Source organism: Eretmochelys imbricata, chromosome 20 (assembly GCF_965152235.1).
Source record: "Eretmochelys imbricata isolate rEreImb1 chromosome 20, rEreImb1.hap1, whole genome shotgun sequence".
Lineage (NCBI taxonomy): Eukaryota > Metazoa > Chordata > Testudines > Cheloniidae > Eretmochelys > Eretmochelys imbricata.
Window position 1 is genome coordinate 5425911 of NC_135591.1, and position 24526 is coordinate 5450436.

General features: G+C 61.9%; 1 protein-coding gene across 2 annotated transcripts in view; it reads left to right on the forward strand.

Moving 5' to 3' along the window:
- The first annotated feature begins 995 nt into the window (after positions 1-995).
- The window catches only part of RARG (retinoic acid receptor gamma), a 44812-nt gene continuing 21281 nt past the window's right edge, over positions 996-24526 (forward strand). Inside the window, exon 1 of one of the 2 annotated variants that reach the window (XM_077838419.1) lies at positions 996-1185. In XM_077838419.1, coding sequence (XP_077694545.1) covers positions 996-1185 — 190 coding nt within the window. Of the gene's footprint in view, positions 1186-18042; positions 18194-24526 lie in introns of those variants that run through there. The other variant, XM_077838420.1, reaches the window with a different exon arrangement.

Consider the following 24526-nt stretch of genomic DNA (forward strand, 5'->3'; position numbering starts at 1 on the left):
TCCTCCTCCCTCTCCCTCCCCCTCCAGCAGGGGCTGGGCTGGGCTCAGGGCTGTTTCACATGGGGTGGGGTGGGAGGTTGGGAGCTGAGAGACACAGAGCCTATGCAAGGGGTGGGGGGAGCTGCTTTCCCTGTGCTGCGTGCACAGGCCTGTGTGAGTGTGTACATGCCTGTACTGGGTGTGTGTGGGCGCACTGTGTGTGTTTATGTGTGTGCGCTGAACTCCTGGGCTATCCCCACCTCCCTCACAGGGTCAGGAGTGCCCTGACCAGGCTGGCACTGTACCAGAGCCCTGGGCTTCCTGGGGCCCGTGGCCTGGGTGCAAATCTAGCTCGAAAGGCCCAGCAGGAAAACTTGGCCCTGGCGCCTGCCGTGCCTGGACCTGGAGCAGCTCGGAGGGTTGCAGCTGCTCTTCCTCTGTCAGGGCAGCTTGGCAGGATGCCACCAACCCTCCGGGCCAGGCCCTGCCCCCTGCCCCCAGTTTCCCCCATTGCAGGGGTGCCTGCGGGGGCAGGGCTTTGGGAGTCTGGGCGCAGGCGGTGCCCGTGAAGTGCAGCCAGGCTGCAGGGGACCGAGACCCCTGGCTGGCTCATCAGCTCTCGCTCGCCCTGCCGTGGCATCTGTGCCAAGCGGCAGCATGGTACTGAGCTCCGCCACCGGGCAGGGAGGGGCTGGTCGGCAGTTTCACCAGCACCATCTCATTCTGTCCTTCTTCTCCCACAGCCGGGAAGGCCCAGCGGACGCCCCGGATTCTCCGAAGGCAGGAGGAAGGAACGCCGGTGGTGTGTCGGGGTGGGGGGGGGGGCTCAATCCTGGTGGAGGACACCCCAATTCCACTGCCCACTGTGTCTTTCAAGGGAGATGCCTGGGGGCCATGGCGTGCTCACCATGGGGGGCGACTGATGCCACCAGGATCCTCGGCCGGTGCTGAAAACAGGTCGGTGCCGGGCATTGCTCCATAGCAGACGGACAACCCCCTGCTGGCCCTTCCCCACCATGGCAGCAAACAAGGAGAGGGTCTGCCCCAGCGGGACCCCGCTGGGCCACATGAACGGGTTCCCCCCCACCGTTTACCCCTTCGCCTTCTCCAGCAGCATCCGGGGCTCACCCCCTTTTGAGGTGCTTACCAGTGCAGGCTACTTCCGGGGCTTCCCCACCGACCTGCCCAAGGAGATGGCGTCTCTGTGTAAGTACCAGGGGCTCGGCGGGGCTGGGGGTGCCTGTGTTGAGGGAGGGGGGTTCGTCATTGTTTAGGGGAATCACAAGAAGCTTGAGGCTGTGATGTTGCATCGTGGCAGGGCTGGCGATAACATGCAGTGAGTTGAGGGTGGGTTGGCATGGGATCGAGGCTGAGATGGGATTGATGCTGGGACTGGTGATGCCACGCTGGAGTGAGTGGGGCTAGTTCCGGATGTGAAGGGGCTAATGGCGGGGTGCAGTGGGTCTGGCTCCGGATGTGCAGGGGTTAATGGCAGGGTGCAGTGGGGCTTGTGTTGGAAGTGAAGCGGTTAATGGCGAGGTGCAGTGGGGCTGGCCCCGGATGTGAAGGGGCTAATGGCGGGGTGCAGTGGGTCTGGCTCTGGATGTGAAGGGGTTAATGGCAGGGTGCAGTGGGGCAGGCTCTGGATGTGAAGGGGCTAATGGCAGGGTGCAGTGGGGCAGGCTCTGGATGTGAAGGGGCTAATGGCTGGGTGCAGTGGGGCTGGCTCTGGATGTGAAAGGGTTAATGGCGGGATGCAGTGGGGCGGGTGTTGGATGTGAAGAGGTCAATGGCAAGGTGCAGCAGGGCTGGCTCTGGATGATAAGGAGTTAATGGCGGGGTGCAGTGGGACAGGCTCCGGTTGTGAAGGGGTTAATGGCGGGGTGCAGTGGGGCTGGCCCTGGCTGCGTAGAGGCTAATGGTGGGCTCCATTCTCTTTATTCGGGTAGCAGCTGCAGTTCCCATCCCAGATCAGAGCCCCACTGTGCTGGGTGCTGCGGGAGGGATGTGCCGCAGGGGCATGATGGGGTGGGTGCCAGGGCGTGGTAGGACAATTTTGGGTTCGTCATCGGGGCATGGCAGGATTGGTGCCTGTAGATGGCTGGGCTGCTGCCAGGATGCAGCCGAGTCAGCGCCAGGGCATGGCAGGGTCGGTGCCGGGAAGTGGCAGGATTGGTGCCTGCACATGGCGTGGCTGGCATCAGGGTGTGGCGGGTGTGACGCTGGGATATTTTTAGGTTTGGCCCTGGGATGTGATGGGGTCATTGCCTGATGGGGTCATCGCCCGGATGTAGTAGGGTTGGTGCTAGGCCACATTTGGGTTTGCCATCGGGCCGTGGCAGGGTCAGTGGGGAGTTGGTGCTGGGACTTTTCGGGGGCGGCATGGTGACCCATCGCAACGACCTGATGTGATGGGCGATACTTTGATGGGATGTCCTGATGGTCGAATGGGGCCGGGGGGACGCTGTCTCTGGTCTTCCATGGTGCCCTGGGAGCTCACAGTCCTGCCTCTGGTGGGGGTGGCTCTCAAGGGGGATGTCTCCCAGCAGCCCCTGCTGCCCTATAGTGCCAGGGGTGGGTCAGACCCCCCACCCTGTCCCCGGTGAGCGTTTTGGCTGGGCTGGTGGCTCAGCGCCAGGGCTTCAGGGCTCCGTGGGGCTCAGCCCTCTCCTGCCTGCTGGGACAGGCCTGGGACCCGGCCTGGTCTCCTGTGTGCGGATCCCAACATGCAGGAGCCGCGTCCCCACGCCGCCCCAGCTGTCAGTCATGGGCTGCACGTGTCTGCCCCACATGTGGGACTGGGCTTATCCCTGTGGGCGTCAGGGTCCTCCCCTGCATGGGGGGCTCCTGATGGAGGAGTCATGCCCCCTGTGGCCACCCCCAGCTTCAGTGATGCCTCTCAATCCCGACCTTCAGCCCTTCCTCCCCACACCACCTCCCGGCCCGCTAGAGGGGCTCCAACGTTGTTCCTTTCGCTGGGGCTGGATCTGAAGGCAGCGTGGGGTGGGTAGCATGACCCATCCCGCCCTGGGCACTGGACCTTAGGGCTGCCCAGCCCTGGGCCAGAGCCGGTGAGCGCCCTGCTTGGCATGACCTGGCCAGCAGCCTGTGCAATGTGGGCCGCGGTACGGGGAGCCCAGGGGCGTGCCCGCGTGGGCGTGGGAGCCTGGCTGGGCTTTTTGACAGTGGAATCCCAGGCAGTTGCAGGTGGTGCTTGCCCTGGGGCCCGGCGGAGCGGCAAGTACATTGCGTGGGAGGGGCAGGAACGTTGGCATCTCGGGGGACGAAGCAGCTTGGCAAGACGGTGCCTGCTGTGATCCCCCACCGTGTGGGGAGGGCAGGTGTGGGCGAACCCTTGCTCTGCCTATGCCAGGGTGTTAGCTGACGGGCACAGTGCCCCCTGCTGCTCAGTGCAGGGGTCCGAGAGCCCCCGAGGTCTGGAGAGGTGCTGTGAGGTCAAGCTGCCATTTGTGATGGGGGGCAGGAGCCTGGGGTTGAGTGAGGGGCCCATGGGGCAGAGCTGGGCTGGGAATGTGGGGCTCAGCAGGTCTGGCTGCAGCTTGGGGGGAGTTTTCAGGCCGGGTGGCGTTTGTGACCATGGAACTGTCTCCTCATTTTTCAGGAAACAGGAAAGGGGTACACTTTTGGCACAGGTGTGGGCAGGAATCTGCCCCCCCGGGCTGCCCCCGGCCCAGCCCCCTTGTCTCCCCCAGCCCCCTTTGTCAAACTCCACGCGAGCAGCAAGGTGGCCTCTGTTCTGCTCACGCTGGCTTTTCCGCGGGCCCGGCTCTCGCTCGGCCGACGGAGGGTGACGGCTTTAATCAGTGCCTGATGGACGGGCGCTGGCAGCGCCCCTGGAAAGAATTATTTCATCTGGCTCCAGATGAGAGCTGCCGAGCGGGGCCTGCATGGCGCTGCAGTGAAAAGGGCTCTGTGTGCTCCCCTCGCCAGCCCCTTGCAGGCAGCGGGCAGGCGGCTTTTCCCACCCAGTCCTTCGGCTCTCCATCGCAAAGCGGGCTGGGGTCAGGGCTCCTCCCTGGCTTGCTTTCTCCCTTCTGCAGGGCCTCTCGGACTTCACTAGCCCATCCCAGCGCTCGCTGGGCCCCGGGGCCGCCTGAGCCCATTGCACTGGGCCGCACCTGGGGTTTAGCTGCTGGAGAGTGGCAGGGCAAGCCCTGGTACAGCAACCCCCTCGCTGCTCCCTGCCAGGGGTGTCGCTGGCTTTGCAGAGCGGATCTGGTGGACGCTGGGATTAGGGGCTAGGTGACTAATGTGGGAGGGCGCGGCCGGGATGTGCAAAGGGAATGAGTGGCTTAGAGTGGGGGTGAGCGGGTGGGGCTGGGAGTCAGGACTCCTGGGTTCTCTTCTTGGCTCTGGGAGGGGAGTGGGGTCTAGCAGTTAGAGCCAGGGGTGGGAGCCAGGACTCCTGGGTTCTGTCCCTGAGTCTGGTGGGGGAGCAGGGTCTAGTCTGTTGGAGCAGGGCAGGAGATGGGCGTCAGGACTCCTGGGTTGCTTCCTCACTTCTGATACTGCCTGGTGAGATGTGCAGCGCTCTGATATGGGCAGGGGGCTGTGAGGGCATTGCCCTCCAGCTGCTGGGCTTGCTAATGGGACCCAGATCCGTCCCCTGCGCCAGCTGGTGAGCGCTCAGGGGTCCCAGGTGAGCTCGCAGAGGCAGGTGTCTAGCGCACAAAGCTGGGACTGAAGGCATTCTCCTGCTGCCTCTCGGGGGCAGTGCAGGTGGTGCCTTGCCCTGCCCAGCCTGTGCATCTTGTAGCTACGAGCCTCCACGGCGATCGACCCAGCACCAGATTCAGCTTGAGCTTCCCCGGCCTCCAGCCCCGCTCTGGACCCCCCCAGAGCCCTGTGGCTCCCTTGTCATGCCCCCCAAGCCCAGTCTTCCACGTCCTGGCCCCAGCTCCTGTGTCCTGTTCAATGAGATCCCAGACTGCAAATGGGCATCCCGCAATCCCGGCTCTGTGAGCTCCCCCACAGCAGTGCCCAGCTGGGACTCCAGCGCTGTGAGCTTCCTGGAGTACAAATGGGCATATCCCCTGCCCCCGGGTAGGTGGAGCTGCAAAGCCACATGGACGGTCCCAGCTCAGTGGCCTGGCCTCCTTTGATCAGCTAGGCAGGCGGACTTAGTGCATTGCATGGTGCAGGAGTAGCGGTGGATACATCTTTACTTTGGCACTTCACCCTCGGGGGTGGCTCTCCACACCCCAGAAGCAGCTGCCTTCCGCCGCTCTGTGGCATCGGGAGCCCTCAGCAGCCCGGAGAAGTGGTAAAACTCCTCTCCCTGCCCCCTTTATGCAAATGGAGAAACTGAGGCATGTAATGAGTGGGACGCGGTGAGGTAGAAATAGAAACCAGGCGACCTGGCTTCCAGTCCCAGGCTCAGCCTGCCTAGCTGTGCCATAACCTGCCAGTGGGGCTCCCCATCTCCAGGGTTTGGGATCGTCCTTCTGGGGGTGGGGAGCGGGATATCCAGGGAAGCGGAACTCCCCCCACCCCAAATCCCTTGACTTGAAGCGAGCGGAAACTGCCTCCCACAGCTTCTGTAGCACAGTGGACACCCAGGCTGGGATACTGGGGAGGGCTGAGACTTGGCAGCTCTGGGGGGCAGGGACGGGGTTCAGGGTGATTACCCAGTTTGGTGTGACTTGGGGTTCCCTGATCTGCAGCATCCCCGGGAGCTGGGCAGAGGGACCGGGGGGTGAGCCCCAAATGTGGGGCTGTCCCGTCCTGAGCGCAGTGAGCCCATGGGTCTCCAGGGGGAGCCAGCGGTATCCCAGCCCCAAGCATACTGGCCTCTCAGTGAACCCCGCCAGGGGTACAAGGGGGGAGGCCAGCCGGGGGGGTGGGGGATGTAGCTGGCGGCCGCCTATACCCTGTGGTTTGTTTTCTTTAGTGTTAACTTTCAGCGTCTTTCAGGCCCATTTATGCCGTAGTGGCTGGAGTAGAGGTGCCCCCAGAAACACCAGCCCCGGGCCCCCTGGCAGCTTTTGGCTCCCCTCCCCTCATCTCTGATTGCTTTTAGGAGAGCCAGAGAGCCCCAGTGCACCAGTCGTGGATCTCCAAGCACCATATGGACATGAACTAATTCAGCCCTGCGGCCCTCCGTGATATCCCAGCTTTGCAGATGGGGGACAGGGACACACTCTGCCAGTGATAAGACTGGCAGAAAAACCCAGGAGTCCTGGGTCCCAGACCCCGCCCTGCTGTATCCATTAGACCCCCCCACTCCCTTCCCAGAGTAGGGCTAGAACCCAGGAGTCCTGACAACCAGTCCTGGTTTCTCTAGCCACTAGACTCCACTCCCCTCCTAGAGCTGGAGATGGAACCCAGGAATCCTGGGCGCTGGGTCTCCTGTTCTAACTCCCTTGCCCTCTCCGCCGGGCTCTCGCAGCTCTCCCCAGGGGCACAGACATTGCTGCTGGACACAACGAACCTTCTATCGCAGCACTGGCAGGAGGGGCTGGGCGATGCAGCCCCCCAAGGGCCAGCAGAGGCTGCCAGTGGCAGCTCCTGCTCCTCAGGGCTGCTGAGAGCTCCTGCAGGGATGGTGCCCAGGGAAGGGCCCTTAGGAGCAGCACCTGGAGGTCCTGGCTGAGATCAGGACCCCGTCGCATTGGGGTGAGAGACAGCCCCTGCGTCCAAGAGCTCACAGTCGAAACAGACCAAGAGTGGGAAGGGAAACTGAGGCACGTGGCAGGGCAGTGATTTGCCCATGCTCTGTGGCAGGAGTCAGGGATAGGACCCAGGTGTCCTGACTCCCAACCCAATGCTCTAGCCACTAGACAGCACTGCCTTAGGCTTCCCACTTGCTGCCCCCTTGCACTGGTCTGTGCCCTCCCCCTCTGGTTAGAGCAGAACCAGCATGCGTCTCTCCTCCCCACCCGAGCGAACCCAGATGCCCCTGGGAGAGGGGCCTGGTGCTGGCGGCTGGCAGGGAAGGAGTGACTCCCCCAGCTCTGGGAGCGCTGAGCACCCCTTATCTCCATCTCCTCCCGGCTTAATGCTGCTGCTCTTCCTCCTCTGCCCACAGGATCCTCCGCTTGTGCTGGCTACTGGTGTTAAAGAGACAAGGGGTGGGGGCTGCCAATGCAGACCTCCCTCCGTCTGCATTGTAGCTGTGCCTTGCCAGTTCCCAGCCAGGACTCCAGTGCTGTGAGCTTCCCCGCAGCAGTGCCCAGCCAGGACATCAATGCTGTAAGCTTCCCTTTAGCAGTGCCCAGCTGGAACGCCAGTGCTGTGAGCTTCCCCTCAGCAATGCTCTGCCTCTCATGATATTACTTTACAAAGCTGCAGGGGATAAAATAGATCCCAGGAGCTCTAGCTCCCAGTACCCTGCTCTAACCACTAGACCTGCCTTGCTCTGCTTTTCAGGGAGAATAAATCCCTGTCTGTTAGGGTGCTCAGCATGGCTGAGCTGCTCTGTGGGAATTCCCTCCCGCACAGGTGGTTCTAGGAAGGGGAATCACCCTGCTGCCCTGCAAGTTTGCACTGCCCCAATCCCCTGCAGCTCTGAAACCCCCAGGTCCTCTGCCCCCCATCCACAAATAACCGACACCTCTCCTACTGCTTCCCCCAGCCACCCTCTCCCCTAGCGCAGCTCAGCTGACGTCCCCTCCCCATCCCCCATTGCAGGGTCCCTGATTGAAACCCAGAGTGGGGAACGCACCCAGGGAGCAAACAGAGGATGAATCTGTGAATCCAAAATTGGGGGGGGGGCCTGCCCCCCCATCCTGATCCTGGATCCACAGCAGGAGTTAGATTCCCCCTGCCAAATGCCCCTTCCCCCAATTTCCTGCCTCTGCTGCTCAGCTTGTGTATCCCGCACCCCTGTAGGCCGGGTCTGTTCCCCCTTTCCACACTAAACCGGTGAGCCAGCATCCATCAGACACGATTATGGGAAGAGCTGCGCTCCCAGCTGCCTGGGAGGGGTCGGGGGAGCTGACTGCCCTCCCCGCCCACTGATGCGCAGCTGTCCAGGCGTTGATGGGCGCCCTCTCCTTTAACAAGATGGGGGACGGCCGGGATGCTAACTGATCCCTGGAGCCCCAGAGCAAGGCCCAAGGGGGTGGTTGTGTCCCTAGGGGTGCTGTGACCATTTCAAGCAGCCTCTGGTCCTGGACCTCTGCGAGCCTGTCAGCTGTGAAATTAAGCAGTGGTGGGTGTGTTCAGGAGTGGGGAGGGACACCTCCGCCTGGAACCAGTGGGGTGGTCAGGCCTGATCCCAATGCCTCAGTGTGGTGCTAGGGGGCGCTGTGCTGCAGGGAGAGAGGGGGGGCTCTGTAGGGAGTGCTCTTCCTTCAGAGTCAGCCTTGGCTGAGCTTGGGGGTGCTGTGGGCTGCAGGGAGTGGGATGAGGCTCACTAGGGGGCACTGTGCTGCAGGGAGCTGGGTGAGGAGTCACTAGGGGGCGCTGTGCTGTAGGGAGTGGGATGGGGGTCAGTAGCTGCCCTGCTGGGAGGGTGTCAGGAGCGCTGTGCTGTGGGTGGGGGCTCAGTATGGGGCACTGTGCTGCGGGGAGCGGGGTGGGGGCCTCAGGAATGTGAGACATGATTATTACTAGCTCCCCCCCCATGGCGCCCGGGGCTGCCCAGCCCCACCCATGGTGCTGGTGCTGCCCCTCCCCCTCTGTTCTCACCACATGGATCATGAATGTTGCAGTGTTTATGGCATCAGTGGGGCTGGAATGTGGGAAGGAGCCTTGGGGCTGTTGCTGGCTCCAGAGAGGGCCTGGCCCCTCGCCTCCCCCCTGGGCCAGCCTTTCCTTCACCGCCACAGTGTAGATCCCCTCACTGGGGCATGCATGAAAGAGAGCCCAAACAGCCCCCAGATCAGACCCATGGCTCCATTCAGCCAGGTGTCCTGCCCAGAACAGAAGCAATGGCCCGTGTGCCCAGTAGCCCATCTCCTCTGCCCTCACACTATAGCAGGGGTGATGTCTTCCTGACCTCCCAGTCAGGGGCCCTTTCACACCCTGAAGGAGGGAGTAGGGGTGGAGGTGAATCTACAGCCTGTGTCATTGTGAACCCAGATGTTGAGCTCCACTGAAATGCAGCCACCTCTGAGGTAGAGCTTGGCAGCTGTTTAACAGTGGGGGTGGGGATGGGGTATCTTAGCCAAAGATAGGCAGCCCTCTGCTCTCGGGTAGTGTGGCCTAGCAGACTGAGCAGTGGACAGGGAACTGGGAAGCCCCAGGTTCTAATCTCAGGTGCTGACTCACTGTGTGGCCTGAGACCAGTCCCATCCCGTGCTTCAGTTTTCCCCCATGTGGGCTGAGAGCTGAGAGGGTCAGTCGGTCTCAGGGCGCTGGGGTGACAGTGCCCCTATGGGTTTGCATGGCCTGTGCAGAATTGCTTGGGCCTTGTGTGAAAGACCCCTATGTGGGCTGCAGGCAGCTCTGCTGGGATTCTGAGCTGGGAAAGGGCTGGCTAAAGTATGATGCTGAGATGGCTTTGTGTGTATGTGAGATATGAGGGGAGGGGTGTGTGTGTGTGTGACAGAGGTGGTGGTGGGGTGATCTGCCAAAGATGCCTGGGGGTGGCTGATGGAGAGGGAAATTCTTTGCTGTGGATTTGAGGGTCCATGAGGAACCCACTGGAGGGTCTCTTGACACTAGTGGTGTGACTCTGAATGAGTCAGGGCACGAATGAGAAAGACTGACTTGTGATTGTCTGCCTGTTGGTATGCGGCTGTGATTGTGAGCGTGTGCGATAGCAGTCGAGTGACCAATGAGCCAGCGATCGAGTGATGGATGTGTGAAGGGCGCCGTTGGGCTGAGTGTGAGTTGCATCTGAGAGCGTGCGGGAGTGACACCAGCGCCGTCCATGTGCCGCTGTGAATAAACGTGAACATGACAGTGCATCGTTCGTCTGTCCATCCTGGTGGGGAGGAGATGGAGGGAGGCCAGGGACGACCCAGCTGTGTTCCCAGTTTGCTGACAGTGTGTCGGGTTCCTCTTCCCAGACAGTGAATGCGTCACTCCCAGCAACTGGTGCCCTGGTGGGGCATGGCACGCAGGGCTGGCTGGTGGAAGGGTCTGGCACCGGGCCATGTGGCCAGCGCAGGAAGTAGTCAGTGTGCCACAACAGGAAGTGGAAATGCCAGCCTCACCCTCTGCTAGGAACCCAGATGGTTGCAGCATATGCTGCTTCCTGGAACCACCGTGGCCAGCCAAGGGGGATGTCACCTGGAGCGGTCCAGGGGGCCTGGGTGGCAGAGGGCAGGATGCACCGAGCCCCAGGAACAGGCCTGGCAGGTCTGGCCTGGCCCCTGATTGGGCTCTGGGCAGAGATGAGTCACACTGTTGCACAACACTGCCAGAGTGACTCTGCTTCTCAGAAACATGCATCACTGCAGGGGAAGAGGGCAGGAGGGCTGCCATTGCGGGGAGCTCCAGGCTACCCCAGCCCAGCCTCTTCCAGCAAGGGGCACTGCAGGGAGTGGGGCAGGAGGGCTGGCCTGGGGGGGTGGGGGGGGACGGACCTCCCAGCAGGAGTGCTGTTGCTAATGGAACAAAGGTTCATGTCCATGCTGTGCAAGTACCAGGTGGGCGGGGTGTTTATAATATCATTAAACACCAGTCATTTTGGGGGGGGGTCCTTTCTGTTGCCCACCCTCCCCATCTTGGTGCCGCAGGGGCCTGCTCCTTCCCCTCCCCCTGGGGATCAATCTCTTCTGGAGCTGGGAGGCTGTGCGGGTTTCAGACATAATAAAAGAAAAGTTTCCCCTGAGACAGAGGGAGCGACATGGGCACGGGGGCCTGGGGTGGGGGGAGCAGAGGTTTAGCCCCGGGTCAGCTGGGCACATGGGAGCCAGCCACCGGCAAGATGAGGGATTCCTTTCTGGCATGGGTCAGCTTAACGGTGGTAGTGGCGGGGGGTAAGGCCTCAAGGAAAGAAGAAGGAAAGTGTGAGCGTCTCTGTGCAAAACAAACAGGGCTTTATTCAGACAGGAAGCCCCCGTGACTGGGTGGGCGGGCGAGGGGCAGGGGGGCCTGCACCCTCCCAGCGGGCATCCCCTCGCCTCAGCCAGCTCATGGGGGTAGAGGTGGAAGGTGACGCTGTACCCCCGGGGACATGGTAAAGCCAGGCTGCCACCCCACCCCCTCCGGCTGACTGGGGGTAGGTGACACTGTGACCTAGAAGGTGTCCTCCCCACCCCTGGTGTGAGTGACGGGGTGAGCAGGTGACAGTGTGACCCAGGGAATGTTGCCCCCCTCAGTGCGGGTGATGGGGGAGTGAGTGACAGTGGCTCCCTGAGGTGCGGGTGACAGGGGGAGCAGGTGACACCCTAATGCCAAGGGTGCTGCCTGCTGATGCAATCAGCCCCATTTAACCCACCGGGAGTCCTACACCATAGTCCACAGCTGCCCTCTTTCAGGGGGGCGGCCCAGGGAGACTACAACTCCCAGCATGCACCGGTCCCAGTGGCCTGCCTGGGGTGAGGGCACTGGGAGCTGGGAGTTCCAGTCAGGCTCTCCGGGGCACCTGGCCACCGGCCGGACTGCGTCTCTTTGTGCCGCTGAGTGGCGGCTCTCGGGGACTCCTGGCTGGTGGGCAGAAGGCTGCAGAGGACCTGGGTGCTGGCATCTCGCTCGCCTGCCCCATGCCGCATGCCCCACCCCCACAAAGGCTGGCCCAGGCACATCTGGTTCTCGTGAAACATTAGAAGGCTAATAGTTTTAATTGCCACAGGTTGGGGGGAGGGGGTTCTGGTCCCTGTGCTGCCTGCAGCTGGGGTGGGGGGGGGAAGGCTTCTCGTCGGCCTCTGCCCTCCCCCCAGCCCAGCTCGGCTCCATCTTTCAGAGTCACTAGGGTTGTTACTAGGTAGCCCTGGCCCTTCCTGTCAGGGGCTCTGCATGGAGCAGGCAAGAAGCACCCAAGTTGGGGGTCCCAGTTCATTGGCAGCAGTTGGGTGGGGAGTGACTAACAGAGGGGGATGAGGCTGAGCAGGCTGGGGGTGATTCGAGGGCTGTCACCTGGCCTTATGCAGGGGCTGTCAGGGTGGGGTGTGAGCAGGCGGGGGTGTGGCGGGCCTGGGGGCTCCGGAACGGAGCCATGAAACTGTAGGGGCCTGAATGGGAGCAGGAGCTAGAGTCTTTGCTGCCCCAGAAACCCAAGCTCAACCCCCTCCCCCCCCAAAAAACAGACATTACACACAGCTTCACATGCCACACACACGCACCACAAGGCTGTGCACACCATACAGATATTGCACGCAAGCACATGCAACAGACATCCCATGCACTTGCCCATGCCACACATGTGCGGGCGTGATACACTGCACACACGCACCATGCTGAGAGGGACGTACATGCTTCTGCAGCCCAGACACATGCACAGCACATGGGCACACCCGTCACACATGCCTATGCATGCCAGCCCAAGGCAAACACGTACCAGGGTGACGTAAGTATGAGGGCAATGACACACGTGTTGAACAGATGTGAGCACACAGGAGAGCCATGGCGACAGCAGCACACCCACATGGACACTGACAGAAGTACACAGCAGTACGACATGCGTGCCACACTGTACCGAGAACGCACATGCAGACACGTGTGCACGGTGCTAACACGATCATATCACACCCACACAAGCATGGACAAATGGACACAAAGGCCTGCAGACATCGCACATGTCTGCATACACCATACAGATGCACAGACATCACTCCAAGATGTCTCCTTGTGCCACACTGACATGACAGACACACATGCATTGCACTGACAGAAGCCTGTATATGGTGAAGCCACATGCAAACACATGTGCAGTGACACAAGCATGCACACCCGGGTATCACTGACTCAAAGAACACATGCTCCAGCATGAACATGCAGACACACGCACCTCACCAACAGGCGTGCTGTACCACAAGCGTGCACCGACATGCGTGTGCTGCACTGGCACACGCTCCATGCAACTCGCACATATATGCCCACCAACACGAGTGTGAATACAGTGAATAATGTACCAAAAAACTCCCTGAGCACGTGTTAGGATGATTAAACCAAAATGTTTCCCGCTCACTCCCTTCCTGCTGATGCTGGAGCCTCTGGCACAACAGTGACTCGTGCAATCGCACGTCCCAGCGTGCCCCATGACACTCACAAGTAAGCAATGTGAACGACAAAAACCCACCGGCCCACACAGCTGTGGGGCAAAATTCATTAGATTCCCTGCAAAGTATTGGCTCCGTTCCATTCCTATCAACCCCCACTGGGGTGAGCTGGGAGGGGCCCATCCCAGTCCAGGGGCTCCTTCCAGCCCCCTCCCCCCCCCAATGTTAGCTGGCACAGGACCCCTCGATGTGGGGCTGCTTCGAGAGTTTGAGCGGGTGAGTTCTGCGCCCAGGGAGTGAGGGAATGTCTGCAAGGCTTAATAGAGTCTGTGTGAGTCTGGGAGAGGAGCGGGAGCCCGTGCCTCCACGCTCAGGCCTTCCACAGAGCCGGGGTTTGTGCCGAGCGGCTTCTGGTTTTAATTACCGGGCAGGCGGGTCAGGCTAATTGGGACCTTTTGGATTTCAGCAAATGCATTTGAAAGGGAAGGAGGAAAGAAAAACCCTTTCGGGCCCTGCAGCACGTCAGCTGCGACGTGGCATGCCCCACCCAGGGGTCCGCTACGGCACAGGTCAGTGTGTGTGTGTGCCTATAGCCCCCCCTTACACACACACACACACACACACACACTACCTTTCTCCAGCCGCAATGTGTGCGTCACTTTATACATCATTTGCCAGTTCAGGGTGCATTGAGGATTTAAGGCTGGGGAGGGGGAAAGGGAATACTGCCCCTCCATTCAGACTTGCCCTGCTTCCAACTGGAGTTGTGGGTGCTCTGCCATGGGTGATCTGATGTGGGGAGTCCAGGGGGTTCCCCCCACATCTGGGGGGAGGGGAATTGGTGCCCTGATGGGGGCAGTTTTGGAGGGGATGCCTGATCCCAAATCTCCCAGGAGTTTCTGCTCTAGGAGATCCGCAGGGTGTGTAGAGCAGATCTGCCCCCCTTGGCCCCCTGCACACACACATGCTCACCCCCTGGCAGGAGGCACTGGGCTCTGGCCCCTGCTCCTGGCTCAGTGGCCAGCTCCCAGGGCGGGTCTGTCTCTCGCTCTCGCTGACGGTTTATTTTTTCCAGGCAATTATAAATTGCTGAAGCTGCCTGTGGAGCCACGTGGCTGCCCCTCCAGAGGCTCGGGGCCGCGGCCCCCCACAACCGCTGTGAATCCCCCTTTTCCCTCTTTGTAGGAGGCAGCAGGGGCATTAGGGCCCAGTCATTTCATGTTGAAACCCCCACAGCCCTGACTAAGTCTTGGCTGAAAACCGTGCTTCAAACCAGCTCCGCCAACATAACCCCCCCCCCGGGGGACCCGGGGCCTCAAGCTACGAAACTGGAGCTAAAACCCCAGCTCCAGATGCCCCGTTGCAGGGAACCCCCAAGCCCCGCATCCCGAACTGGCCCCTCCAGACGGGAGACATGGCTGGGGCAGGGGTGTGCTGGGTGGGAAGGTCGCCCCTGTCCTGGGTCGGGGTGGGGGGCAACAGTGGCAGGGGCCTAGGGGGCGGGGTGGGGGGGCTCGGTAGGAGCAGGCGGGAGCCCGCTGTGTCCTGGCGGCGCCTCATCGGATCTGTGCCGCGCGCTGCAGGCAGGGAAGGGAAGGGTTGACATGGAGCTGGGTCAGTTGAAGGTTACTGTACCCAAAGGGGGTTCTCCGAGAGTTCAAGCAAAGCTCGCTGCTCTGCCTCTGCGCTGGAAGGAAAGGGAGGGGAGCTGCTGGGGGGGGGGCAGCAGGCTGGCCCAGCCAGCGAGCGGGGAGCCAGGCTGGCCCAGCCAGCGAAGGGGGAAGCTGGTGAGGGGGGGAAGCCAGTCCAGCCAGGGAGGGGGAAGGCTGGGGGAGGGGCCAGCCCAGCCAGTGGGGAGGGGGCTCTGGAGAGGGCAGCCCAGCCAGGGAGGGGGAAGACTGGGGGAGAGGCCAGTCCAGCCAAGGAGGGGGAAAACTGGGGGGGGGGGGGAAAGCAGGCCTAGCCAGTGGGCGGGGGGGGGGGGAATGAAGCCCAGCCAGTGGGGAGGAGGCAGGAGGGGTTCAGGCCAGCCAGTGGAGAGGGGGCTGGGGGAGCAGGCCAGCCTAGCCAGTGTGAGGGGAGATGTGTGGAGGGCAGCTCAGTCCGTTAGGGGGAGACCATCGAGGAGGCCAGCCCAGGCAGTGTGGGGGAAGCTGAGGGGGGGAAGCCAGAGCCAGTGGGGGGGGGAGGCTGAGGAGGGAGGCCAGCCCAGCCAGGGAGGCCAGGGGAGGAGGCCAGCCCAGGCAGTGTGGGGGAGGCTGAAGGGGGAAGCCAGCCCAGCCCAGCCCAGCCAGTGTGTGTGGCGGGGGGAGGCTGAGGAGGGAGGCCAGCCCAGCCAGGGAGGGGGGAGGCCAGGGGAGGAGGCCAGCCCAGGTAGTGGAGGGAGAAGCCTGGGGGGACCTGGGGTGGTCCAGGGAGTAGAGTAGGGAAGGCTGGTGAGACCCAGGTTAGAGCGGAATAGGAGGAGCCAGGTCAGCCCAGCCAGTGGATAGGGGAGGTGTGAGCGGGAGGCCGGGACAGCCCAGGTAACAGAGGGGAGAGGCTGCTCTAGGAGCAGGCTGGGCCAGCCCAGGCAGCAGAGGGCGGGGGGAGGGGGGTTAAGGGAAGGCCAGGGAACGGGGAGGCCAGGCCAGGCCAGGCAGCAGAGGGAGGGGCTGGGAGGATAGGATGGCTCCGCTGGGCTTGGCCTTGCTTAGGCTGTGGACAGGGTAGGCTGGGGGGAGGGAGGGAAGGCCCAGGCAGCAGAGAGGGGGGAAAGGAAGGCCAGGGAGGGGGGAGGACAGGCCAGCCCAGGAAGCTGGGCGGGGGAAGGGAAGGCTAGGGAGGGGGGAGGCTGGGCCAGCTCAGGCAGGGTGGAGGGGAAGGGAAGGCCAGGCAGGGGGGAGGCCAGGCCAGGCCAGGCAGCAGAGGGAGGGGCTGAAAGGGGAGGATGGCTCCACTAGGCTTGGCCTTGCTTAGGCTGTGGAGAGGGGAGGCTGGGTGGGGGGGAGAGGGAAGAGAAGGCCCAGGCAGCGGGGCGGGGGAAGGGAAGGCCAGGGAGGGGGAGGCCGGGCCAGCCCAGGCAGGAGGGTGGGGGGAAGGGAAGGCCAGGGAGGGGGGAGGCTGGGCCAGCCCAAGCAGGAGAGTGGGGGAAGGGAAGACCAGGGAGGGGGGAGGCCGGGCCAGCCCAGGCAGGAGAGTGGGGGAAGGGAAGACCAGGGAGGGGGGAGGCTGGGCCAGCCCAGGCAGGAGAGTGGGGGAAGGGAAGACCAGGGAGGGGGGAGGCCGGGCCAGCCCAAGCAGGAGAGTGGGGGAAGGGAAGACCAGGGAGGGGGGAGGCCGGGCCAGCCCAGGCAGGAGAGGGGGGGAAGGGAAGACCAGGGATGGGGGAGGCCGGGCCAGCCCAGGCAGGAGAGGGGGGGAAGGGAAGACCAGGGAGGGGGGAGGCCGGGCCAGCCCAGGCAGGACGGGGGGAAGGGAAGGCCAGGGAGGGGGGAGGCCGGGCCAGCCCAGGCAGCAGAGGGGGCAAGGGAAGGCCAGGGAGGGGGGAGGCCAGGCCAACCCAGGCAGGAGAGGAGGGTGAGGGTGGGGGGGAGCTGGGTGAAGGCGGGTCTTATTTTTGCTGAGAGGCATCTGAGATTGAAAGGAAATGGAGACTTTCAAGCCACAGGAATGTATCACTGTGCCCTACCCGAGGGTGGGGGTGGGGGTGAGATGGAGTTGTGCGGGCAGCTTGTGTGGGGGGGGGCCGGTTGGCACAAGGGGCTGTGTAAATGCATCCCGGGTGTCAAGGCTTTGCCACCCACAGCCCCTGTTGCCCACGAGCAGTGGGGAGGGTGTGTATGGAAACAAAACCACTGCCTGTGGGTGGTGTCCGGGTGTATGTGAGACTGTGTGAGCATGACAGTGTGAGCAAGACTGTGAGACTTGGTGTGACACTGTGAGAGTGTTTCAGAGTAACAGCCGTGTTAGTCTGTATTCGCAAAAAGAAAAGGAGTACTTGTGGCACCTTAGAGACTAACCAATTTATTTGAGCATCAGCTTCCCTGAGCTACAGCTCACTTCATCGGATGCAACTGTGAGAGTGTGCAGCTGTGTGCGTGACAGTGTGAGAGAGATGGTGTGTGCATGTGAGACGGTGTGTGCATGGTCCAGAGACTGTGTGTGTGAGATTGTGAGACAGCGTGACACTGGGTGAGACGGCACATCTGAGACTGCGTGACACTGAGACTGTTTGCATGTCACGCTGTGACACGGTGTGTGACCCTGAGACACTGCACATGTGAGACTGCGAGACTGTGTGTGCGTATGACACAGAGACTGTGTGCACGCGTGACACTGACACCAAAACTGCCTATGACAAACTGAGGCTGCGTGTGACACTGACACTATGTATGAGACTGCGAAACACTTTGTGTGTCAGACTGAGTGTGTAACTGTGTGTGTGAGACTGACTGTATGTGTGCTTTTAAGACCTTGCGTGCGAGGCTGGAACTAGGTGAGAGACTGTGTGGCCGTGTCCCCATGGTGTGCATGTGTGACATTTTGTGTGTGAGACCTTCTCTGCGTGCAACGGCAAGAATGTGTGACTGTGTATGTGTGTGTGAGAGAGAGAGACTGGGGGGGGGGGAGGCCTGGGGGCAGCTTGTGCACGTGTGTGTGTCCGAAAGCCCGTGTGTGTGTGTAGGTGTGCCCTCCTCTTGCTAGCCACGCCCACTCTGTCCCAAGCCCCACCCCCAGCCAAAGGCGTTTGCTTTTCCAATAGGTACCCAGCACTAGCCGCTGGGACTCACCCGAGGCGCGTCCCGCGCAGCACCATTAGCCAGTGCCGGGCTTTTTTGGGGAGGTCCCAGTTGACCCGGCGCCCCCCCCCCCCTTCCGCCCCCAAATCCGTCCCCCCCCCGCCGAAGTGTGGCTCTCGCCCCCTGTGGTGTTGTGGGGGAGGGGGCGCAGCAGGGATTCCCTCCCCCCACCCCCGCTCAACCCCCAAATCACCCCCCTCCCCGCCGCGATGTACGACTGCATGGAGGCGTTCGCCGTCGCTCCGCGGCAGCTCTTCGATGTCACCAACCAAGGCTCCTGCATGCTGCGCAAGGCGAGCATCAGCCCCTGCTTCGGGGCGCTGGATCCTTTCGGCTGGCCCCAGCCGGCCAGCCTGCAATGTAGGTGGACCCCGGTTCCTCCCTGGGGAAGGGAGGGGTTGGTGGGGTGGGCCGCGGCTTGACTGATGTGGTGCCGTGGGTGGGTTGCCACGCGTGGGGCTGGGCCGTGGGTGGGTGTTTCCGTGGGGAGGGGCGCACGCCCGTGGCTGAGCGCTTCGGTGCGCCAGTGTGGCCGGGCTGCCCGGGGGATGGGGCGCGGGGTTTATACACGTGCGGGGGGGGGGGGGGGAGGGTTGTTACGCGAGTGGGCGGGGGGGAGGGAGCAGAGAACCCACTTCGCGCCCGCGGTCTAGCCCCGGCTCTTCGCTTCGCTCGTTTCCTGCTTTAGAACTTCACGCGGGGGGGGGGGGAGTTTGGTGAGAAGCGTTTTTGGAGAGGGGTTGGGGGGGGCGTGGGTTCCCCCCCCCCGTCATCCTCCATCCATGGCCTCTCTCCGCTTTACCCTGCTGATGGGGTGGGGTGCAGTGTGGGGGACAAAGTGGCTGGGTTCCAGGCGCCCCGAGGTCCCCTGTCTTGTTTGGCTGGGGTGGGGGGGGCGCGTGTCCCTTTCCAGTCCCCCTTTGTCTTCAGCGCGTTAATGAAAAGCCCCGGAGGGCAGGAAAATGAGGACCAGATGAGGGTGCGCTTTGAAGCCAATCCCAGGGGACCTCGAGCAGGGGGTGGGGGTGGGGGTGTGTAGGGGGGGCGGGGAGCAGGGCAAGAGGGGTCATTTCTTCCATCCTTACTAGCCAGAGCCAGGGAATTTTTTGTTTCTTTCTTTTAAATATGGAAATTTGGCGGCGATCCACTGAGCCGTGCAAACAGGATGAGGGATTGGAGAAGTGCTGGGAGAGGAGCCCTGTGGCCGGAGGTGTAGGGGGCACAGCATTGCGTCTCGCACCCCACCTGTAACCCCCCCGGCAGGGCCAGGAGCAGGGAAGGGGAGTGGAACTAGTAAATGGAGCCGGGGGGCGGCGGGGGGGAGGAATCTTCCATCCCCAGGACCCCGGGCTGCTCTCAGCCCACAGGCTCCCTTTGAGTGGCGGCCAAATCTCTCCGCCTTTGGCAGCCACCACTACTGTTTACAAGTTGAGGAACAGGCTGTTTTCAGCAGCCGGTTGTAGGGCAGGGCGAGCGCCCGTCTGCAGCCCCGGGCACCTAGCAGGGCAGAGATGGGCATAGGGTTGGTGTGGGGCACCCCCCCCAGTAAATCTGACCGTTTCTCTGTTCCATCTCAGCCCCCCCCTCCAATGGTTTCATTTCAGAGCCAGCCCCACCCCGCTCTGCCAAGCTTTTTCCTGCCAAGGCTGCCCCTCTCTCGCTAACTCCTCGCTCCAAAATGTGGCAGTAACCCTTCCTTAGCACCCTGGGCCTGGGAAGCAGGTCGAGGCCTGGCCGAATCCCTAACATGCCACCCCCGCAAAGTTCCCATCCAGATGGGTTTTTTTTAGACTAGGAATCCATTGCAAAGCCAGGACCTGTCTAGCATTCAGAGCCAGGTGGTAAAGACACCCCAAAACACTGTGGGGGGATTGGGGCCCCCATGTGTGTGCCTGGGATTAGGAGGGTGACTGCTTTTCCTTTCTCTCCTTCATTTGCTCCCGGCTCCCAGCCTACGGTACCCATCCCCCTGGAGTTTTTAGCTTGGGCAGGACCCCACCTCTCCCAGGTGTAGTGGGGATGCTGATTAACCTGCTCCCAGCTTGGGATCTCCTCCCCACTCTATGGCAGGAGGGTGGGAAATGACCCAGCAGTCCCTGCTCCCAGGAGCCATGCTGGGGGACAGCTGCATACAGATATGCCTGAATGGTTCTGTCCAGACCTGGTGCAGAGTGCCCCAGAGAACAACCAGGGCTGAGTGCTCACCCAGTGCCCACCCAGCCGGGAGAGCCAGTTCTCTTCTTGTTACCTCAGCCATCTGCTTTCACCACGGTGGGAATCAGGGATCGGGGTCCAGGGATCGGGGTCCGGTGGAACATGCATGTTCCTGTGGTTGTTTAGAATAGTAGCAGCTAGACGCCTCAGCTGAAATCAGGGGCCCTTTGTGCCAGGTGCTGCAGCAGAGCCAGTCCCTGCCCCAAAGAGCTCATTGACATCTGCATAGACGAAGGGAAACTGAGGCAAAGGGACTTGCCCCGGGTCAGTGGCAGAGCTGGGAATAGAACCCAGGTCTCCGCATCCTGGGTGTAATGAGTCGCTCCTTGGCACTGGCTGCGTGTGACACCTAAAATGTTCTCCTCATTTGCCTGGAATGAGTGCCCCCCCCTTGCGTTAACACCGCTCCCTGTACCCCAGCGACCTCTCTGCCCCTGGGTTCCAGCTGGCAACCCAATGTCAGAATCTCCCCTCTCCTTGCCCCAGCCCCAGCTGACCCCCAGGTAGTTTGGAGAAGCAGCACGGGACTGGCCCACCCAACCGAACTGTTCTTTGCTCTCCCCTCCCCTTCTTGAGTGAGGACACACCTCTGTCTGTCCTCATCTCTGGGCTGGCAACTCCTCTGGCTCAGGGCCTAGCTGCTAATCTCCCCCAGTGGAGCCAGGCCAACCGGGTTGTCCCCACCGTGGGGCTGGCTCCTCTGCTGTCATCCCCACTGGGAAGGAGGGGCTTGTGGTGCTGCCAGATCAGAAATCCCACTCTGCCTGGCTGCCAATCACCCTACAAGGGGCATAGCAGGGGGAATCAGGCTGGGTAGAGGGGTGGCCCCTGCTCTGTGCACACTGGGGGAGCTGGGGCCACCCTCACCCCTCAGGCAGCAGGGTACACAAGGCTCATGGGTCCAGGTCTTACATCAGCGTGGCCCCACTGAGATGAGTGACCAGGCCCCAGGACCCCTATCCAGACCCTAGGTGGAAGAGTCCTATTTTGATTTCCCTGCCTTCCCGCCCCTATCCCCTCCCCACCTTGGCAGCAATCTTCCTGAGGGCATCTTATGGGGTAGTTCTCTTCAACCCCCCTGTTCCACTGACCCAGATGTCCTGGAAACCACAGTGAGTGAGGTCACCAGGGTGGCCCCGGAGCGGCTGTTGTCAAAGGGAGTAGGAGGGAATTTGGGGCGGGGCTGGCAAAAGCAGTGGCTACTAAGCTTCCCAGCCTGGTAGCCTGTGGCACCTCCTGGGCAGGGAAGAGCTGCTGTAGTGATTGATCAGGGACGTGGATGTGGGTGAGTGTGTGTCTCCTAGACAGCAGAGGAGCATGCATTTGTTTGTGTGTGTTGGTTTGCATGGGTGTGTCTGGGCATGGGGTGGAGGTGCGGTTCTGCGTGAGCCGGGAGCCCTGCCCCCGGCTGGGCTGTGTGTCTTTGCTTGGGGCTGCAGGCATGTGTGGGTGTTTGGCTGTGGTGTGTGTCTCAGTGTGCGGGGGAGAGGGGGGCCGTGTGTGGATTACTCCCTTTGTAAAGTGTCAGGAATGCAGTTACTGAGACAAATGGCTTATATAGCGACCCAGCTGCAAACATTTTACGGCCGGTTATAAATGGCCTGTTTGAAGCTGTGCGAGGCGAGGGCAGGAATTTCCTCAATTTCAGCAATTTAGGCTTTAAAAAACAAAAAACAAAAAAAAAAACCCCCAACCTCCACCAAACTTCCTGCCCCAGGTCAGGCAGCGGGAGAACTGGGAGTAGGAACCTTGGCTGGGCCCAGCAAGAGCAAGTGGGCTGGGCCATCAGCACCAGGCTTGCGGGAGAGCTGACCCCATGACAGCTCCCTCAGGAGGCTGCCCAGGGACCTTGTATTAAAGGGTTCAGTAGGGCCGTGGATTGCCGCTGATCCTGGCATGGTCCTGGCAGATACCAGTCAAGAGCTTTGCAGCCTCCTGTGAGCATGGGGTGTCCTGGCTGCCAGGTAGAGCTGTGGGACCACAAATGAGCCCAGATAAGATAACTGGTCCCCAGTGGTGTGTGCCCCTAAATGTTCCCTTGCTGGAGGGCGAGACTGCCCCTGCCCTTCTGCCTGCCATGCCTCCAGCTAGTCCAGGAGCGGGGCAAGCAAGGTGGGTTGGTGTCCTGTGGAAGACAAGCTTTGCAGGGGGATTCACAGCCCAGAACCGCACACGCAAGGCCCCTGGCTACCAACACCATCATAGCGACTGGCATTAAGCAGCCCTGCTGGTGGGCAGAGAGGCCAAGGCCTGAACAGGCCGGCCTGGGGCAGCCCAAATTCCCATCTGACCCTCCGGGATGGCCCCCAAAGGATTCCCCCAACAACTGAGAACCGAATGCCCCACACCCCAGGAGCCGTGGGGCGGAGTGGGCCATGACCCCTTCCAGTGTGCTCCTCCACGCCTCTGGGGGCATTTGGCTCTTTGGAGACTCAAGGGGTGAGGATGCTGGGGCTAGTGCCTGTTGGTGCAAGGGGTGAGAGATGCAGGGCGGGTGCCGCGCAAGTGGGGTGGCTGGAAAAGCCATGGGCGGCGGGGGCTGCTAAGTAGTGGGGGGATCCTATGGGGTGAGTCACTCGCTGCTCCTCCTAGAGGGTTCAGAGCTGTGGAAGGTGGTGCTGGGATGGGAAAGCAGTGCAGGGCTGAAGGAGGAGGGGATGCCAGGCAGCTGAGCCAGGTTGCAGCATGCGGGGAGGGGTAGCTACAGGGCTGAGCTGGGGTGAAGCAAAGGGGGAGCAGAGACAGGGCAGGGCTGAGCTGGGCACAGCACCTGCAGTCCTTCCCCCTCCAGCCCACCCTGGCCAGCTGGGGCCTACATCGGCTGCAGAGCTCAGCCCCAGTTAGCTCGGCAGCTGCCTCTTCTGTGCTGAACGTTTCCTGCCGGTGGCTTGGCTCCCCTGCCTACACCCTCCTGCTGGTGCCCGCTCTGACGCGGGCATGTGGCAGCGGGCAGGATGCAATTGGCTAGCGAGGGACCCTGCCCTGGGGTGACGCCACCCCCCGGCCCCTCTCTGATTGGCTACTGGGCGGGTGGTGGAGGGGCACCTTCTGCACGGAGAGGAAATGACCCAGCATTATAGGAACAGGCTGGCAGTGGGGCCATGGCAGCGGGGCCAAGGCAGCAGGGCGTGGGGGGGGGAGGAAGGGGAGTACCGTGCGTCAGGTGCCCACGTGGCTTTGGCAGAGAGATGATTGCAAGCCTGAGCTGGTGCCTGGGGAAGGAGATTGAATCACGGGAGCCCGTCGGCGCCTCCCCAGGCAGCCCCGTGTAAAACAGCCTGGGGCCGCAGCAGCTGTGGCTGCCTCTGAGTGCTATGCCCCAGGATGCGCGGGGCCTGGGCCCTTCCTGGCTCCCGGCGCTGGGTCTGCAGGTGGGGCTGTCAGATTGCCAGGGAATGGGGTGACAGGCTCCACGGATCTGTCCCTCCGTCTGCGTGTCCCTCCATCCCACACGCATCCCCAGGGGAGTGGAGCGCCCAGCATTCTCCCTCTGGGGTTGAGGATTTAGGGGTGCAGGTGGGGTGGTTCAATCCACCCCTTCCCCAAAGTAACACCCCCACCCCAGGGCTCCTGGGAGGGTTGGCGTGTTGTGTACAGAAGCTATTAGGAAGGGATTAAGTTAGGGTTGTAATGTGATTCTCTCCAGGAAATGACAGGCCCGATAGCTGGTGGCCTCAGCGGGCCAGGAGCCTGTCCCAGCCTCTTGTAAAGTTACCAGCAGGCTCCAGATCTGATAAGAAGCCAGGAGCTGGGCCCCTTTTTCTCTCTCACCCAATGGATGGGGAGGAAGCGCTGGGATGGGGGTTGGGGAAGGGCAGGGGCAGGAGGGGAGGAAAGCTGATGGGGGGGGGCAGGGGGGAGAGAAATGTTGCATTCAGCCCTGGATCCTGGGGCCAAAGGGATGGACATGCAATGAGGGGAGAGAGAGGGAGCTGGATGTGTGGGGTAGGCGGAGGTGGGTGAACGCCAAGGGGCAGAGGGATGCGTTACAGGGGGTGGGATTAGGAAAAGTGGAAAAACATTGTGGCAGGAGGACCGATCCAGCCAGAGAGCGACTCTCCCCCAGAGGAAAGGCTAGGAGCCCCATTGCACTGGGGCCAGGAGCTGGATGGATCTGACAGGCACGTCGTCCCTCCAGGGGAAGGGCCAGGAGCCCAGGTGCTTTAGGTCAAAGCGATGTAGTAGGGACCCACCCTGCCCTGGCTGGGAGGGCTGCACTAGACACCACCAAGGGGCTCTTCTCTGCTCCTAGATCCCAAAGTCCTTACTCCCCGCTAAGGGGAAACAAAGCCCCTGGCAGTGTTAGGTCAGTTACAGATACAGACCTTGGGTCTTGGCCACCTGCTCTCTAGGAGGAGAGTACAGCAGGAGTGATGGGGAGTCAGCACACTAGGATTCCATTCCCAGCTCTGCCACTGACGTTGGTCAAGTCTCTGTGCCTCAGTTTCCACCCTCTGTCTAGACTGTCAACTCTTTGGG